The sequence below is a fragment of the Megascapheus bottae genome, chromosome 7, assembly GCF_031878675.1.
Source record: "Megascapheus bottae isolate mThoBot1 chromosome 7, mThoBot2.hap1, whole genome shotgun sequence".
Classification (NCBI taxonomy): domain Eukaryota; kingdom Metazoa; phylum Chordata; class Mammalia; order Rodentia; family Geomyidae; genus Megascapheus; species Megascapheus bottae.
The window spans coordinates 57,792,892-57,811,245 of NC_143515.1; the positions used below are offsets into that span (position 1 = coordinate 57,792,892).

Genomic DNA, 18,354 nt, shown 5'->3' on the forward strand with positions numbered 1-18,354 from the left:
ATATCTGAACAATGTCATAGACTTTCTTCACAGAAAATTCCTTTTACCTATGTTCTCAGGTTTTTGAAATTTCAGTGGACTTAGAGATTATGTGACAACTTAATAAACTAAGAAAACTCCATAGCTAGTACTCGATTAAACTAAACTCCAAGGAAGGTCGTTAAGATAGATACCTTCCATAATCATCCCAGCACAGGTTCAGTGATAGTGAATTCCTAGAAAGAGAGGGATTTTGCAACCAAGTTTAAAGTGTAATGTAAGCAACTGCCACTAAGCCACATTCCCAACCCATAAAGTAGCATTTTAGTCTTGTGATGATGTATGACCGTTGAAAGGCTAAATATGTCACTTTATGTTAGCATTCATGCTATGTTAATAGCATCTTTTTTTTGGGGGGAGGGCAAGTCCTAGGGCTTGAACTCAGGGCCTGAGCACTGTCCTTGGGCTTTCTCAAGGCTAGAGCTCTGCCACTTGAGCCTCAGCACCACTTCCAGCTTTTTCTATGTATGTGGTACTGAGGAATCGAACCTGGGCCTTTGTGCATGCTATGCAAGCACTCTACCACTTGGCCAAACTCCTGGCCCTAATAGCATCTTTTCTAAAGCAGAATATAAGAGTAGTTAAATTGGCTAAAAATGTTGACATTAAGTTTTCCTGTGAATATAATAGACATTTCAATTGTACACTTTAAATTTTTTGAATATTTCTATGTCTAAGGCTGTGATTATTTTAAATATGTGTGTTTGATATTATATGTTCTATCTGGTTACATTATCCCAGATAGAACTTTAACTTTGTTTCTCTTTAACTTTGAAGGGAGCTAACATTCTATTAACGGATAATGGCCATGTAAAATTGGGTAAGTAAATTTGAATCCTATCACATGCACTAATGTAATTCTTAAATACTGTTCATATTTACTGTTTTGGGCTTTTTTGCTTTACTTTATAGGAATAGATTTGCACTCCTGGGATAGTACCAGGGTGTTTAGCTTTTCGATGTCTAGTACATTTTGCCTCTCGACAAGAATAAAACCTGTCCTTCACATGAGATAGATTTGTTCTGTAAATACTGTGAATATCATTTGACATAGTATCATTCATTTTTAATTTCAAGAATAGGACTTCTAGTTAGAGATATGTACAAGTTGGTAACCAATAAGGAAAAATCTGGGCCGGGACTTTGTCCTAGTAGTAGAGTGTTTGCTAGCATTCACAAAGACCTGGGTTTGATTTCTCAGTACCACACATACAGAAAAAAGCCAGAAAGGGTACTGTGGACCAAGTGGTAGAGCTCTAGCCTTGAGAAAGCCCAATCTTACATTGTTTGCCTAAGCTTTAAAAATAAATACAATATTATTTATAATATATTGTAATTTAAATACTGAATGTTACTTTATTTGCAACAATAACATAACTTTTTGGTTCAAGTTAGGAATTAGTTCACAACTGAAATTATTACTCAATTTGAAAGCTTACAGTGGGAAAATATAAAAACAATTCAATATAATAATTTTATTTGTTTATATTATTATTATTTTGGGTGCAGTGCTAAGGCTTGCATTTTCACTAGGCTTTTCCCCCTCAAGGCTGGTGCTCTCCTTGAGCCACCCCTCTAGTCATCATTTTGCTGGTTATTTAAAGCTAATAGTCTTGAAGATTTGTATGCCTGTACTGGTTCCAAACCTCAGTCCTCAGATCTCAGCCTCCCTAGTATCTAGGATTATAGCCAGTCCTGACTCAGTATAGTCATTTTATCATGTCAATATTAACTGGTAACAGATACATAAGGAAAATATGAAATAATAATACTGAACTTACAAGTGAAATCTCAGTATTTGTAGTTTTATGACTGTCAATAAGTCTGGAGATATTGGCTCTGTAGTTAGAACCCTTGATTAGCATATTCAAGTCTCTGAATTTAATCCCGAACTCGGCCAAAAATAAAACTATAAGGTTAATTTAATTTTAAAAAACTTTATCATATTTTATATAACGTAATTAACATATAATAGTCTTTGTAAATGATGTGGAAAATAGAGAAAATAAGTTCTTTTTGTTTAATCCAGGTTTTTTTTTTTTTTTTTTTTTTTTTTTTTGCCAGTCCTGGGGCTTGAATTCAGGGACTGGGTACTGTCCTTGGGCTTTTCTCAAGGCTAGAGCTCTATCACTTGAGCCACAGCACTACTTGTGGCTTTTTCTATGAATGTATGTTGAACCCAGGGCTTCGTGCATGCGGGGCAAACACTCTACCACTAGGCCACACTCCTGGTCCCCATTTAGTCCAGTTTTTGAGGACTTAGTGAACAGTTTCTCTCAGCAGTTTAATATTTTGTGATATTAGTGCTTCACTTAAAAGATACTTTTTGTATGTGTATTTGTCTTTTAAAAAGAAATATTAAATACAGCAGAAAATATTAGAACTCAATGTGTTTATCTTAAGGAATAGTAACAGATGCTTGACAATGATTGATTGTGGTTATTAGCATGTATTGCTAAGATTTTATGACTGTAGTGTTTGTTTTATTCTATATAATGTCAGTTATAGATCTGGGAGGAATTGAAGGGAACATGCTTCCACTTAAAGGTCACTTGCAATGATATTCTTTAAAGTACAAACCCTAGAAATTAGATATTATGATGTTAATAGTCTGGCAATTTAGATTTTCTCAAATCTTTCTCATTAAAGTTAAAAAATTTAATGTGGTGCTTGGAAATATCTTATATCTGTAAAATTAACTTAAAAGATTTTCGTGTTATTTTCAATAAACATTTTCTCATTTTATATTTCTAAATGGTTTACTTTTTTTTTTTTAAATAGCTGATTTTGGAGTATCTGCACAGATAACAGCTACAATTGCCAAACGGAAGTCTTTCATTGGTACACCATATTGGTAATTATATTTTAAATATTTAATTGTTCCATTGTTATTGGATATAGCTTTTCTAAAACAGTAGACTAAAAAGAAGGTTATCAAGTAATTTAGGCATATATAATTATATATGGGATTACTTGATCAAAAACTATCCTGTCATAATTGTTTTTTTTTTTTTTTTTTTTTTTTTTTTTTTTTTGCCAGTCATGGGCTTGAGCTCAGGGCCTGAGCACTGTCCTTGGACTTTCTCAAGGCTCTACCACTTGAGCCTCAACACCATTTCTGGCTTTTTTCTATATCTATGTGGTACCGAGGAATCGAACCCGGGTCTTCGTGCATGCTAGGCAAGCACTATACCACTAGGCCAAACTCCGGGCCCCCCTGTCATAATTTTTTATCAGATAGAAAAATCTCTAGAAATTGAAGTGGTTTTCAGGAACCTTCTGGTTTTGCTGGATAATTCTGACATACTTATATATATTTTCCAAGATATTTTATGTGTATTTTTTCTACTTCTGCATGCTAATTTTTCAACATTACTTTATTGACAGTACCCCTTTGCTCAAAGAATTTTGTCTGTTTTTTATAATAAGATTGACTACAATATAAGATGAAATGTGGATTTCTTGGCATTTGGAGTCTTCTGTAGTGAGACCTCTGTCCGCTTACCCTTGTTTCTAGTAGCTTATTCACAGACCTTTTTTCTTGCCAAGGAATTTGTCTTCTAGGGATTCTTTGACCATCTTATAAAAACTCTTCTGAGGGCCGGGAGTTTGGCCTAATGGTAGAGTGCTTGCTTAGCATGCACGAAGACCAGAGTTTGATTCCTCGGTACCACATACGTAGAAAAAAGTCAGAAGTGGTGGAGCTCTAGCCTTGAGAAAGTTCAAGGACAGTGCACAGACCCAGGGCTCAAGCCTAGGACTAGCAAAAAAAAAAAATCCCTCTTCTGTTCATTGTTTAACTCAGTCATGCCAGTTATGATATTAAACACCATGACTATAATGGTGGACAGGTTCCTAGCTGTTTCTGTTCATACTATGACTTGATTGTAAGGTCCTGCTATGCTTGAGCTTATGTATTGTCTCTCTTTTGTCACTCTTACTAAAAAGTCTTATGAGGAAAATTTACAGTTTTGTCTTCTGCCATCTTTAGCATTATCCATTAAGTAGATTTATGTATGCTAGGTAAAGAGTTTCACTTTCTTCATCCATCTTCTCGTCATTACCATGTACATGCTGAATTTATTTATATATTAGTTGATTGATATGCTACCAATAATAGCAATATATTAATATGTAATTAAGCTATCTCTTGAAATATTTCCTCATTTAATACTTTTCTTTTTAATTAGCTTAGTTTTTTATACCAAAATGACAACTTTCCATACTTTTCCACATTTTCTAATTCTGTAAAGTACCTCTATAAAATATGCTGTACCATGGAGCCTGTCAAACTGTCAGTCCTGAGTTTTGAGTGATTGGTAGATTGGTTGGTTTCACTGTTGTTGGCTGTCAAACTGTCAGTCCTGAGTTTTGAGTGATTGGTAGATTGGTTGGTTTCACTGTTGTTGGTTGGGTTTTGTTGTTGTTGTTTTTGTTTTGTTGTTGTTGTTTTCACGGTCAGTCCTTTTCTAGCTGTTTTGTTTCTAGTTTTGCCCTAGAGAGCTTCACCTTTAGGATTTCTTGGATTGTAAGTCTTCATCTTTTCTTGTAGATGAAACATATTTTAATACCTTTATGGTAAAGGGTGTATGACAGTAAATTTTTTGAGACTTTACATTTCTGACTTCATACTTGATTAATCATTTGAATAGGTATAGAATTCTAGGTTAGAATTTTTGATGTATTTTGCTAGTGAGTCCATTTCTTCAGTACTAGTGAGAACTAGATGGCATCGTGATTCAGTCCTTTGACTGTGGCCTTCCTCCAGCATTGTGCCAGTGTAGCATAATGACGCACTTCAAAAAAAATTGAAATACTCTGCAGATATTCTGCTATATAAACCATGTCCATGACTCTTTTTGCCTTTATTGTTTTTGGAATAGAACCTTGAGTTCATGCTCAGGGTAGCTTGAACCATCCTCCTCTGTCATGTGTACACAACCACCATTTATATATAGATAGGCGCCACCACACCTGACTAGCATTTGTAGTTTTTAATCCAAGGATTTATGTCTTTCATCTCTGACATACTCTTGTATTGCTTATTTGGTCTTACTTTTCTTTTTTGTTTGTACTTTTTTTTCCCCCTGGATCTCACTAATTCTATCTTTGACCACTTGAATTAATTTGATATGTATCTTTTTTGTTATTATAAAGATGATATACAGCGGGGTTACAATTACAAAAGTCAGGTAAAGAGTACATTTACTCCTTACCTTGCTCTCTCCCTGTTTTTCCTGCCTGTTTCCACCCACAAGTTGTATAGGTCATTTTCAACATAGTATCCAGTGCTTATCACTGCCGCTTTTCTTCACCCTTTGTCCCTCCACTTCTGTACCACTCTTCCCTCCCAAAGACAGAAACAAACAAGACAAAAATAAAACAAAAAGAACAACAAAGAAAAAAAACCTCATTTCCATTTCCTGGAGTTCATTTTAAATAAACATTATTTTATAGGATCATATGTTCCTTTATGTTCCTCTCCTAGGAATATCCTTCTTTGATGTCACTGTGTGTGATGTCATGTATCATAATTAATTATGTTCCAGTGAGTTTTAGATCTAGATTTCCCATATGAGAGAAACCATGCGCCATTTGTCTCTCTGAGTTTGGCTTAGCTCATTTAACATGATTTTTTGTAGGTCCATCCATTTCCCTGCAGATGGCATTATTCTTTGTAACAGTTGTATAAAATTTCATCGGCACATTTATTGGATCCACTTAACTATTGCAAGGCATCTGGGCCATTTCCATATCTTGGCTATTGTGAACAGTGAGCAGTGAAGATGGATGTGCAGGTGTCTTTATCATATCCCAGTTCATGATGCTCTGCGTAGATACCCAGGAGTGGTATCCTGGGCCCTAAGGAAGGTCTATGTTTAGTTTTTTGAGGAATGTATTTCTTTGCCATTCATACTTCTTTAGAATTCTCTCCTTAGTTCCTTTGCTGTGTAGTGATTGGTTTATAAAATTTGGAAGGGATTAGTTTCTTAAGCTCCTTGTATGTTTTGGATTTTAGGTCTTTGTCAGATGTATTGGTGGTAAGGATCTTATCACAGTCTGTTAGCTAGTTTAGTAATTGTCCTTTTTAGTTTGATATAATCCCATCTGTCAAGTCTCTCTCCTACCTGTTGTGCCCTTGGGACTCTTCTCAAAAAGTTTCTGCCTGTGCTTATGAGTTCTAGTGTTGGTCCTACTACCCCTTGGAGTAATTTCAGTGTTTCAGGTCTGATGTTGAGGTTTCTGATTCACTTAGAGTTAATTATTAGTTCATGGTGATAAATATCCAGTTTTAGTTTTCTGCATACTGATGTCCAGCTTTCCCAACACCAGTTATTGAAGAGGTTATCTTTTTGCCACTATAGGTATTTGGCACCTTTATCAAATATCATAACTATTAGTATATGGTTTTATTTCTAGGTGTTCCATTGATGTTATATCTAGTTCGCCAATGCTCAATCTCACTTTTTTTTCTTTTCTTTTTTCTTTTTTTTTTTTTTTTGTGTCAGTCCTGGGGCTTGAACTCAGGGCCTGGGCACTGTCATTGGACACTTTTTGCTCAAGGTTGGTGCTCTGCCACTTGAACCACAGCATCACTTCCAGCTTTTTCAGTGTTTGTGGTACCAAGGAATTGAACCCCAGGCTTCATGCGTGCTAAGTGAGCATTCTACCATTAGACCACACTCCTAGCCCTCACTCATTGTTTAAGATGCTTTTTGTTTTTTACTTTTTGTAATGAGTTCCTTGGCTTTTTATACTCTCATGAGGGTGGTTTCTCTCAGAGACTTAGTAATCCTCATATTTTAGTTTACTTTGAGAACAAAGCATTGTAAGTTGACTTAAGAGCCTGACCCCAGTGGCTTCGGAGGCTAAGGGAGAAGGATCATGTGAGTGTCAGAGATTAAGCAAGGTTGGGGCAACATCGTAAAATTATCTCAAGCAAACCCCCTACCACCAAACAAACCCACAACTGATTCATAGCTCTGTGTCTATGAGGGATGGAGCATAAACTTAATGGTTAGTGTTCAAGAAGTAGGCAGATGAAGGAATATGGTCTGTTACACACATATGTCTTCTTCCTCCACCCACTCTTCTCCTTTCTTATTGGTATTCTTGAATCCAAAACCTTTCAGGGGAGGGTTACCTTGTGGGAATGGGTAAGGAATAATTCTTGGGCCTCAGTCGAGAACTGTTGACACTTTCATACTTTCAAACACTTATTTCTTTTTGCACTTATCCTTAGTTTAGCTTTTATTCCTTTTTAAGACTAACTGGCCAACCTTTTAGATTCTTTTTTTTTTTTTTTTTTTTTTTTTGCCAGTCCTGGACTTGGGCTCAGGGCCTGAGCACTGTCCTTGGACTTTCTCAAGGCTAACACTCTACCACTTGAGCCTCAGGACCACTTCTGGCTTTTTTCTATGTATGTGGTACTGAGGAATCAAACCTGGGTCTTTGTGCATGCTAGGTGAGCACTTTACCACTAGGCCAAACTCCCGGCCCCCTTTTAGAGATTCCTCTTTGAGGCTAACTGGCTTATTAGTTGTTGGCGTTTTTGTTGTTGTTGTTGTTGTTTTTCTTCTCTACCTTTGGATTAGCCTTTTTGTGTCATTTTGGTATCTGAGTGAGAAGAGTAAGGGTCTGAAAAGCTGTTGTTGTTTTGATGACCTCTTATCTCCATAGTTTGACTGTGAACCTCTGAAGGAACTCCATCAGTGAATCTCTAGAGCTTAACTTGATTCTCTGCACATGCTAAATAAATGTTTGTTGATAGGATTCTACCTCGAGCTCCAGAGATTAAAATTTTACCTGTCTTACAGTAGTATGGGAGATATCTTGAGAATACATGAAATTTTAAGTTAGGTAAAGTTAGCTGTGGAAACATTCATACTTTTTATCCCTGTTAGAAGTACACAGTTTCTTACCAGAAATGATTTTAAGGACTGGAAGCATGTTAACATGGCAAGATCAAGGTCCTAAGTTCAATTCCCAGTAGTGTTTTATAAAGTAAAGTTTAATGAGGCACAAATTAAGAATTTATTAGATACACATAATAAAACAGATTTTTATCACCCCAAAACATTATATTTTATCTTATATTAGTAAATTGCCATTAGTAAATTCCATCTTTACATGTAATATTGCTGATATGATCCTGCTTTCTACAGTTTTGCCTGTTTCTCAAATGTCACCCAAAGAAAATCACATAGTCTAGCCTTCCACGGTGTTTTTTAGTTGTTACATCTTTTTCTAATTTGCTAGGACTTTAACTTATTTATCTTTATAATAAATCAGTTTTATAATATTTAGATTATGTATTTACAATAGCAATTATTCTTTAAATAAATATATGCTAAGAAAGGCTCAGTGACTCTGAGCCTAATGACACAACACAAAGGGTGACAGTAAAAGTACACCAGCCAAACTATCTCTCTGATGGAGAGCATCAGCAAATGTGGTGTTATTGGAAGGACAGGCTCATTCAGAACTACCATTTCCCTCTGCTGGAGCATTTTTACCAGTTCAGTGGAATCTTAACTCTCAGTAACAGAATAACCAACATACTTAATTTCACTTTTCTTACCATAGTTTGATTTTTTTTTTTTTGCCAGTCTTGGCAAGCACTCTACCAGTAGGCCAGTGTCCTGACTCATAATTTGAATTTTTATGGAAGATTAAAAAGGTTTTTAATACCAAATGTTTTGAGAGAGGTTTTATTTAAGTTGTATTTTCAGCTTGCCTGAGCTGACTTTGCTGAAGACATACTAGGAAGATGAAGGAATATTTAAAAGAACACTCATATAAATTGTTCTTTCAAACTAGAAGAGTTGTAGTATTAATCTCAGGTAGTTACTGCCAAATTTATAGTTTAGGATTTGCAAGTATATTTATATCATTGAACAGTAGCATAAAAATCAGTCGAGTAAGACTACAGCAAAGTTTATAAGCAGTAAAAAATGATTGAATTTAGGTAACTTTCCTCTGAAAAAAACACATTATTATAAATTGGACCCTCATTTTGTTTCTTTTTTCATTATTATAATAAACCAGAAAAACAACAAAAAGTTTATAATAAATAAAAATACTAATTGTGAAAATTATTGAATGTCCAAGGAATAGTTTTGGTGAAGATAGAACAGAGACCAGAATCTAGTTTCTTAATATAAGGAGATATAGAGCAGATATATAGAGATGTGTGCTTATGTATGTATGTATGTATACATTAGATTATTATAAATTATTTCTTTGTATAATTTCTCATTAAGAGGGACTGAGAATCGAACAGATTTGGATGTGTTGCTCTCATAATTGTATAGTTTTTTGAACCTTTTTAGTATTATAGTGAAGTAACATAAGAGTTACTAGTGGAGACTTGAGAGAGAGTGGGAGGGTTGTTGTCTAAGACTTCAAGAACTTGGAAAAAGTAGACCTTTTAAATCCTACATATTTATTCTTCAGAAACCAAGACCTAAATAGACCTTAATTTTTGATAGCAGCAGTTCCATTTGCCTCAGTGAGAGTAGGAAGGAAAGGACACTAAATAGAAGCTAATTTCTGAACTGCTTCCTCAGGATGGCTCCAGAAGTCGCAGCTGTAGAGCGAAAAGGGGGATACAATCAGCTCTGTGACCTCTGGGCAGTAGGCATCACAGCCATAGAACTTGCCGAGCTTCAGCCTCCTATGTTTGACCTACACCCAATGAGGTCAGTCTATCCAGATTGAAGGATACTCTGCTAAAGCTATGGCTTCTTTTCCTCTTAGTGTTATTTATTATGTCATACTCAAATAATTTACTTATTCTTACTTTGCCTGGGTTGGGAATTATAATATGGTTCATATCATTATTAGAAAATAAATACTAAATTTTTCTGATGTACTGTTTCATTGATTTTTTTCAGAGCATTATTTCTAATGACAAAAAGCAATTTTCAGCCTCCTAAACTAAAAGATAAAATTAAATGGTAAGTATTTTTGTGTTACTAACCTTCATAACAAGATGAACAAAAAAAGAAAAATGTAAAAGTCTGACTCCCAAAATTTTTTAGGTCAAATAGTTTTCATCATTTTGTGAAAATGGCACTTACCAAAAATCCAAAAAAAAGACCTACTGCTGAGAAGTTACTACAGGTATTATTTTTGCCCTGAAATATATATGTTTTCAAAAGATAATGTCTAATCAAATTTTAAATAAGTGTTGTATATTTTTTTTATAGCACCCTTTTGTCACACAGCCTTTGACACGTTCTTTGGCAATAGAGCTACTGGATAAAGTAAATAATCCAGATCATTCCACTTACCATGATTTTGATGATGATGATCCTGAGGTAGGAATTGTTTTTACCAACTAGCATATTTATTTATGTGTATGTGCATGTGTTTGTGTCTGTGTCTATGTCTGTGTACATGTGAGAGAAATACACACAGAATGAAATGATTTTTTAATTTCTGGATTCTTAAGTAATAAATAATAATAAAAACCATTGGGTAAACAATTAACTCTTTGTCCTGTGATTTCATCTGCTAGATTTTTTTTCTTTTTGACTAATTATAGATAACCATTGCCTGATGTGAAAAAGGCAGAGTCATTTTAGTCCACTTTTGCAATTAGCACAATTGTTTCAAAATAGTTATATGGGATGAAAAAGAAAATAAAGAGAAAGACCTTAAACAAGATGTTAGACTACACTCAGAATTTCTACTTCATTTTTTTTCCCTGAAATATTCTTTACAGCATGCTTCATACTGCTTAGTAAGGGTATGATTAACCTTGTTGGTGACTAAAACCCTAATGGTCTTGTATGGAAATAAAAACAAGCTAATTGGTTTCTTTGAATAAAATAACCCTAATATGACAAAAGCACACTGGTATTAAAAAAGCTTCACTGGGTGTGGTGGGTCACGCCTGTAATCCTAGCTACTCAGGAGGCTGAGATCTGAGGATCACAGTTCAAAGCCAGCCAGGGCACTAAAGAACATGAGACTCTCTCGAGAACAGGAAGTGAGTCTGAGGTTCCAGGGTCAGGGCTGTAGCCTTGAGTTGAAGAGCTTAGGGACAACACCCAGGCCCAGGAGTAGGGTGGTAGCCTTGAGCTGAAGAGCTCCGGTATAGCACCCAGCCCAGAGTTCAAGCCCCACAACCCACCAAAAAAAAAAATCTTTGTCAGCATCTTTAACATTCCTAGCACAAGGGGATAGATGGCCTTGGTCTCTAATGGAAGGTACTGGAAATGGTATGAATTTCAGAAAATGTGAAGAAATGAAGTCAGTGGCTAAGAGGATGTTCAGATTGTCCTTTGTCAAAGAGGAATGTCTTGTCAAGTCACCATTTTCCAGCTAGATAGCTTTATATAAATCTTATGGGGAAGACTTAGAAATAAGTTTGGAAGCTAGGCATTGGTAACTCAGGCCAATAATGCTAACTACTCAGAAAACTCAGATCTGTGGATCATAAATTGAAGCCAGCAGGTACAGGAAAGCCTGTAAGGCTCTTATCTCCAATTAACATTCAAAAAACACAGAGGTGGAGCTGTGGCTCAAGTGATAGAGTGCTAGCTTTGAGCACAAAGGCTCAGGGTAGTGCCCAAGCAGTGAGTTCAAAACAGTGGACAAGAATAATCTTACACTAGGTGGAATTTTGTGTTTTGTTACTTTGCTTAATTTTATTTTTAAAAATCTGGTTCTAAAAACTTTGATGCATCCAGTTGAAAACTGCTATAAAAATGGCCTGGTGATGCCAGGCTCAGTGGCTCATGCCTGTAACCTAGGTACTCAGGAGGCTGAGATCTAAGGATTGCAGTTCAAAGCCTGCCCAGGCACTAGAATCCGTGAGACTCATTCCAGTTAACCACTAGAAAACAGGAAGTGGGGCTGTGGCTCAAGTGGTAGGGTGGTATCCTTGCGCCGAAGAGGTCAGGGACAGTACTCAGGCCCAGAGTTCAAGCTTCACGATCACCAAAAAAAAATTGCATGGTGCCTTGAGTTCAAGCCCCAAGCTCCAGGACCAGCAAACAAAAAAATAAATTCCATAATTATTATATATAAGTATAGAGTTGGAAAAAACAGAATAGTTACAGTTCATAAATATTAGAGTCAGTGAGAATTAACATGTTTCATTTCTTAAAAAAAAGTTATTAGCCAATTACCTATATTCCTATAATCCTAGCTACTTGAGATACCAAAATCAGGAGAACCATGGTGTCAGGCCAACCTCAACAGTTTATCAGACGTCATCTTAACCACTAAAATACTAGGCACATGTAGCTATGGGAAGCATAGACTAGTAGGAGGATGTTTGTCTAATTCTGCTTGGGTGTAAACATGAGACCCTGTTAGAAAAAACATTTTAAAACACACCAGTGGGGTTTCTACCTTGCAAGTAGCTGGGAATACAGGTATGGGCACTGCACCGACTTTTATTAGGACTTATGAATTGTTAGAAATATTTTTCTTTGATTTTTTAAAACTATCAACAGATAGTTTTTTTAATTCAAAATATCTGAAGTACAATTTTTAAATTTTTCATATTTTTTCGCATTCCTTGCAATTGTTACCCAGAATTGAAGTTGGCAGACTTTTTTCTTAAAATGCCGTACAAAACCTTGGTTGATATTTTAGACCACACAGTTATGCACTCTGTTTTTGTAGAGGAAGTAACCATGAGTGGTACATGATAGGTTAGTAGTATTCAATAAAACTTCGTTTATAAAAACAATTGCAGTAGAAATTGGTGATAGGTCATAGTTTGTCATTCCATTTTTGTTTTGTTTTGTTGTTTTTTTTTTTGCTTTATTTTTTTGTATTGTAATTAGTAAAAGGGTTACATGATATTTGCCAGACAGAAGGTGCATTAATTCACATACATTGATACCCTTTCACATGTCTTGGTACCCGTTTCCCTCCCCCCCTTGTTTTGTTGTTATTGTTGTTTTTTCAGCCAGTCCTGGGGCTTGAACTCAAGCCTTGAACTTGAACTGTCCTTGAGCTTTCTCAGGGCTAACCGTTCTACCACTTGAGCCACAGCACCAGTTCTGGCTTTTTCTGTGAATGTGGTACCCAGGAAGCAAACCCAGGTCTTCATGCATGCTTAAGCAAGCACTACCACTAGGCCACACTCCAGGCCTAAATTCTTTTTTATTTTATTTTATTGTCAGGATAATGTATAGAGGGTTATAGTTACATTGATACCCCTTCTCATGTTTTTGTCCCTGTTTCCCTTCCTCCACCCCCTGCCAATCATTTTTTTTTTTTTTTTTTTTTTGTCAGTTGTGAGCTTGAACTCTGGACCTGGGCAATGCCCCTAAGCTCTTCAGCTCTAGGCTACCACTTTCAGCCACAGGGCCGCTTCCAGTTTGTCAGCTCTTAAAGGAAAGCCTACTGTTTTTTGTTCCTTCTATCAGAATTTCTTAGCTTGAGCATGGTTGACATTTAATCCAGACAACCCTTTGTTGTATGGAACCACCCTATATCTCTGACCTGGTCCAATTAGTTGTAGAAGCCTTTTTTAATCTCTTCTTAAGTCAAGCACAAGTATCCCCCGCTATACCTACTTGTCTCCTCAGCTAAAATTCCCCTGGGGAAAACCATTGTGTTAACTAGTGTTTTATCATAGTTGGTATCTTTCCTTCATTTGGAACGACCTTTTGCATTCTCATCTAGTTCCCATTGTAAAGGTGTATGTTAGTGCCATAGCTTGGGCCATACTGTGTAAATTTACAAAGCGTTTTCATTGTCATATTCCCATACATACGTATAATGTGCTTTGATCACATTCACTCCTTATTACTCTTTTCCCCCCAACAAAAGCATTATGCTGATATTTGTGTTATTTGACAGTAAAGCAATCATAAAAGTTTTGAAGTAAAATCATTTGAATAAACGAAGGCATTTATAAGGGCAGATTTTAGATTTTTTCAAGAAGTAATTAATCTCAGTCTTAAGACATTTTTTGAAAATCATGGAAACCATTCATCACTGAATAGTTTGTTTCTTTAAATACCATTTACTGGAATGATTATCATCACTTTTCTAAGTGCTATTTATTAGTATAATTGTAAACTCATCAAAGCAGATTTTTATAATATATAACATATATACATATATAACATTTATTGATGTTGCTCATGTTTAGAAATGAAAGCTTAAATTTTTGAGAATGTGTCTATATAGACTTTGTCAAATTATTAGTGATAGTAAAGGATGTCCTTCTAGAAGTCTGTCTTTTCAGGTTCAGATGAGCAATTTTAGAAGTGATTCTGATTATATGATGAAATACCATTTTAGAGAAGTTAAATCTTTCATCATTGGAAAAAACATTCTTTAGCATTATTGTACACTTTTTCTAATGTACTATTACCTACTTTAATTTCAAGTGGGCATCTTTCATTATCTTGATCATCTTGATCATATTTAATAGAATCTTGTCCCATCCTTTTTCAAATGCATGAAAGAAACCATTTTAAACATGGATTCTTTTTTGAAAAGGGGTGGGAACAAAACCTACTTTCTGTTACAACCATCTGAAATAATACATGTGAAAGGAAAGTTTGTCTTTAGTTCCTCTCTGTTCTAATAGGGAAATAATGCTGCCACAGCCTTTTTTTCTGAAAGTCATTTCACTTGGAGTGTTGGTTCCTAAAATTCTATAGATTCAGAAGCTTTCCTTAAGCTGTACTTAATTCATTCGTTTTTCTGGTATTTGTGCCCTTAACATTAACACATAACCTACCCAGAATATCATCCTTTGCTATCACTTTGGCTAGTTAGATTCTACAATAATTGCAAGGTATGAAGCTCCTGTACAGATTAAAAGAAAAGGAGTCAATACTGGCTTGTTTTCTGCTTATAAAAATGCAAGCACATCTAAACCCCAGAGAAACTGATTGGATAAGGAGCAAGATTTTAATGGGAAAAAAAAAAAACAAAAGCTGTAAGTTACTACAAATATAATTACAAGTCATAGTTTTTCAACATCTTACATCAGCATTCAAATTAGGAGGAAAATTGAAGCCTATTATTTCCTACTCAAGTAAGTGTGACCTTAACATTTCAAAAAAATGTGTAATTGACGTCTGTAGTTAGAGATACAAATACACTCTATACAATGTTTTCTCGTTCCCTTCAGAACCTTCCGTTCCTCCTTTTCTTCCTTTTGTTTCATTTGGAGATGGAGTCTTGCTATATTGCCCCAGCTAGCCTCAAACTCATGGGCTCATGTAGTCTTCCTGCACAGCCTCCTGAGTAACAGAGACTCCAAGCTTCCCTTTCAAAATCTCTCAATGTCAGAGAAGATTTAACTTTCTTACTGTAAATTCATTCTTGTAAAAATGGACTACATTACATATACAAATGAATACTACAATATTAATTGTAGTTAATTTCATAAGTAATCAAGGTAATAGCAGAACTACTCTTAATATAAGCATCATTTGTTTTGAGTATTTAAAAATACTTATTCCTTCATCATTGAAATTACTATTATAATTACCACTGGTCCCCAGTCTCATGCCTGTAATCCTAGCTACTCAGGAGGCTGAGATCTGAGGATTGCTGTTCAAAGCCAGCCCAAGCACTGAAGTCCATGAGACTCATGTCCAATTAACTACCAGAAAGCCAGAAGTATGCTGTGACTCAAGTGATAGAGAGCTAGCCTTGAGCTAAAGAGCTCAGGGATAGTGCCCAGGCCCAGAGTTCAATACCCACAACTGAAAAAGAAAGAAGGGGGGGAGGCTGGAAAGAGACAGAGAAAGAGAGAGAGAGAGACAGAGAGAGATAGATATTAATTGGAACCCAGCTACTAAAGAGATTGAAAAAGATTACAGAATAAGGCCAGCCTAGTATGGCAGTTCCTCAAAAGACTTAAACATAAAGCGCCCCTATGACCCAGCAATTCCACTACTAGGCATTTACCCAATTGTCCAGAAATAAGATAGACTAAATCCACTAGCACAACGATGTTCATTGAAGCACTGTTTACCATAGCAAAGATATGGAACCAACCCAGTTGTCCCTCAGTTGATGAGTGGATCAACAAGATGTGGTATTTGTATACAATGGAATTCTATGCTGCTGTCAGAAAGAATGACAGGGCCCCATTTGTTAGGAAATGGAAAGACTTAGAAAAAATCATATTAAGTGAAGTAAGCCAGACTCAAAGGAACATAGGCTCAATGGTTTCCCTCATTTGTCATAATCAGTAGAAACCTTGGTCTCTCCTAGCAGAGATTTGCAATAGAGCAAAACCTAGATACATAAGGCCATATAGTATGACGCTAAATGAAAAGACCTCTAGAATATAGAAACAAAAGCCATATAATGAATGATTGTTGTCCTTAATGTACTATGTTATCTCTCATTTCTTTTGCTATCCCTTGATTATCTCATATTGTTACAGTATCTCACTTTGTTACCTGATATATTGGATATATTTGTATTTGGTTATTTGAAATTGGATAGGGAAGGGGGGAAAACAAGATGAGGGGTGGGGATGGAGGGAGGGAAATGGGGACCAAGACATGAGAAAGGGTATCAATGTACATGAATTAATGTACCTTCTATCTGGCAAATATAATGTAACCCTTCTATTAATTACAATAAAAAATATATGGAAAAAAAAAGATTTTAAGACCTTACCACAGCCAGTAGAGTGCTGGACAGAACAGAATATGCCTGTCATCCCAGCTGCACAGGAAGAGTAAAAGAGGATCACAGGCCAAGCAAAATGCCAAACCTTTGCCAGGTACCACTGTAATTCTAGGTAGTTAGGAGGTTGCGATCCTGAGAGTCATGGTTTAAGGCCAGTCAAGCAGAAAAGTTCTAAGGCCTCTTCTCCACCAATCGTTGTATACAATGGCATGTGCCGATATTTCAACGTAGTTGCCAAGAGACTGAAATCAGACTTAGACTTTCAGTCCAGCCTGCACACAAAGTGAGATTTCATCTTACCAGAAGAAACTGAGTGTAGTGGTACATGCCTGTCATCCCAGCTACAATGGGAAACCCCAAAAAAGTGACTTGCAGCTAAAGTGCACACCCAGACAGGATTGGAACTGTACCTCAAAAGTAACCAGTGCAAAAACAGAGTTGAGGAGTGATAAGAGTGCCTGCCTAGCAAGCATAAGACTCTGAGTTCAAACCTCAGTATTCATCATCCCACACCTCCCCCTCCACAAAAAGATAACAGTAAGGACAAAATATTGCAACTTGCTATCAAATGAAGTGTTTTTCATATGTGGGTGGTTTTTAGATAAAACTATGACTTTATGAATATCATTGGTATTTTTTTCTAGCCCCTTGTTGCTGTCCCACATAGAATTCACTCTACAAGTAGAAATGTAAGAGAAGAAAAAACACGCTCAGAGATAAACTGTAAGTATATATTATACATATTCATAATTTACAATGGAAAACAAGATACCAAATTTAGTTATTTTCTTCCAAATGATTTTCTTAGTAAACATTTTAACTGTAAAGATGAGTGAACACAGTAAGAATTTTATTTTGTTTATTCCTTTTTTTTCTTTTCATAATGATGACAGCTAACACGTTTATTTATTTTTACCAGTACTGGGGCTTGAACTCGGCTTAAGCACTCTACTTGGGCTTTCTCAAAGCTAGAGCTCTACCACTGGAACCAACAGCACTTCCAGCTTTTTCTATGTATGTGGTACTGAGGAATCAAACCTGGGTCTTTGTGCAAGCAAGCACTCTAGGCCAAACTCCCGGTCATATTCCTTTAAATTTTTTGATTGCAGAAATACATGAAAGCAAAAGTTCTATAACAAAGATACTAGAAATAATCTCGGCAGTACATCTTAAACCTATATGAATATCTATTTGTGTATAGTAACTCACTTGGAGAACTCTAAAATTTAGCAGCTTGTGATTCAGTAGATCTTGAATAATGTCCAAGGAGAAAGGAAAAATAACACTTCCCAATGGACAGTTCCAGATAGGAATTTTTGAGATTATTAAAGCATAAAGTGTTACAGACTGGTATAATTGACTGTTTAAACAGTTGCAAGAAGCTGGGTGCTAGTGGTTCAAACCTGTAATCCTACCTGGTCAGGAGGCTGAGATATGAGGATCACAATTCAGAACTAGCCCAGACAGAAAAATCTATAAGACTAATCTCCAATTAAGTGGGGGAAAAAAATGCTGAAAGTAAAACTGTTGCTCAAGTGCTTGAGTACCAGATCAGGGACAATGCTGGAAGATTCTGTGGCAAAAATGTAATGTTAGGAAATTTGGGGGATACAAAAACTAGTCAAGTATAAGGCCTGATTAATGAATATAAGGACTTTGGTTCCTTTTCTGGAACTG

General features: G+C 35.9%; 1 protein-coding gene across 6 annotated transcripts in view; it reads left to right on the forward strand.

Moving 5' to 3' along the window:
- The window catches only part of Map4k3 (mitogen-activated protein kinase kinase kinase kinase 3), a 132,548-nt gene that overhangs the window by 56,141 nt on the left and 58,053 nt on the right, over positions 1–18,354 (forward strand). For all 6 annotated transcript variants that reach the window (XR_016536268.1, XM_090337081.1, XM_090337083.1 and 3 more), the window contains exons 7-13: positions 817–859; positions 2,821–2,893; positions 9,609–9,740; positions 9,936–9,998; positions 10,083–10,164; positions 10,251–10,361; positions 17,322–17,400. Coding sequence is in view for 5 of the 6 variants with exons in the window: in XM_090337081.1 (XP_090193207.1) it covers positions 817–859; positions 2,821–2,893; positions 9,609–9,740; positions 9,936–9,998; positions 10,083–10,164; positions 10,251–10,361; positions 17,322–17,400 (583 nt within the window). In the remaining variant the exon portion in view is untranslated. The remainder of the gene's footprint in view (positions 1–816; positions 860–2,820; positions 2,894–9,608; positions 9,741–9,935; positions 9,999–10,082; positions 10,165–10,250; positions 10,362–17,321; positions 17,401–18,354) is intronic.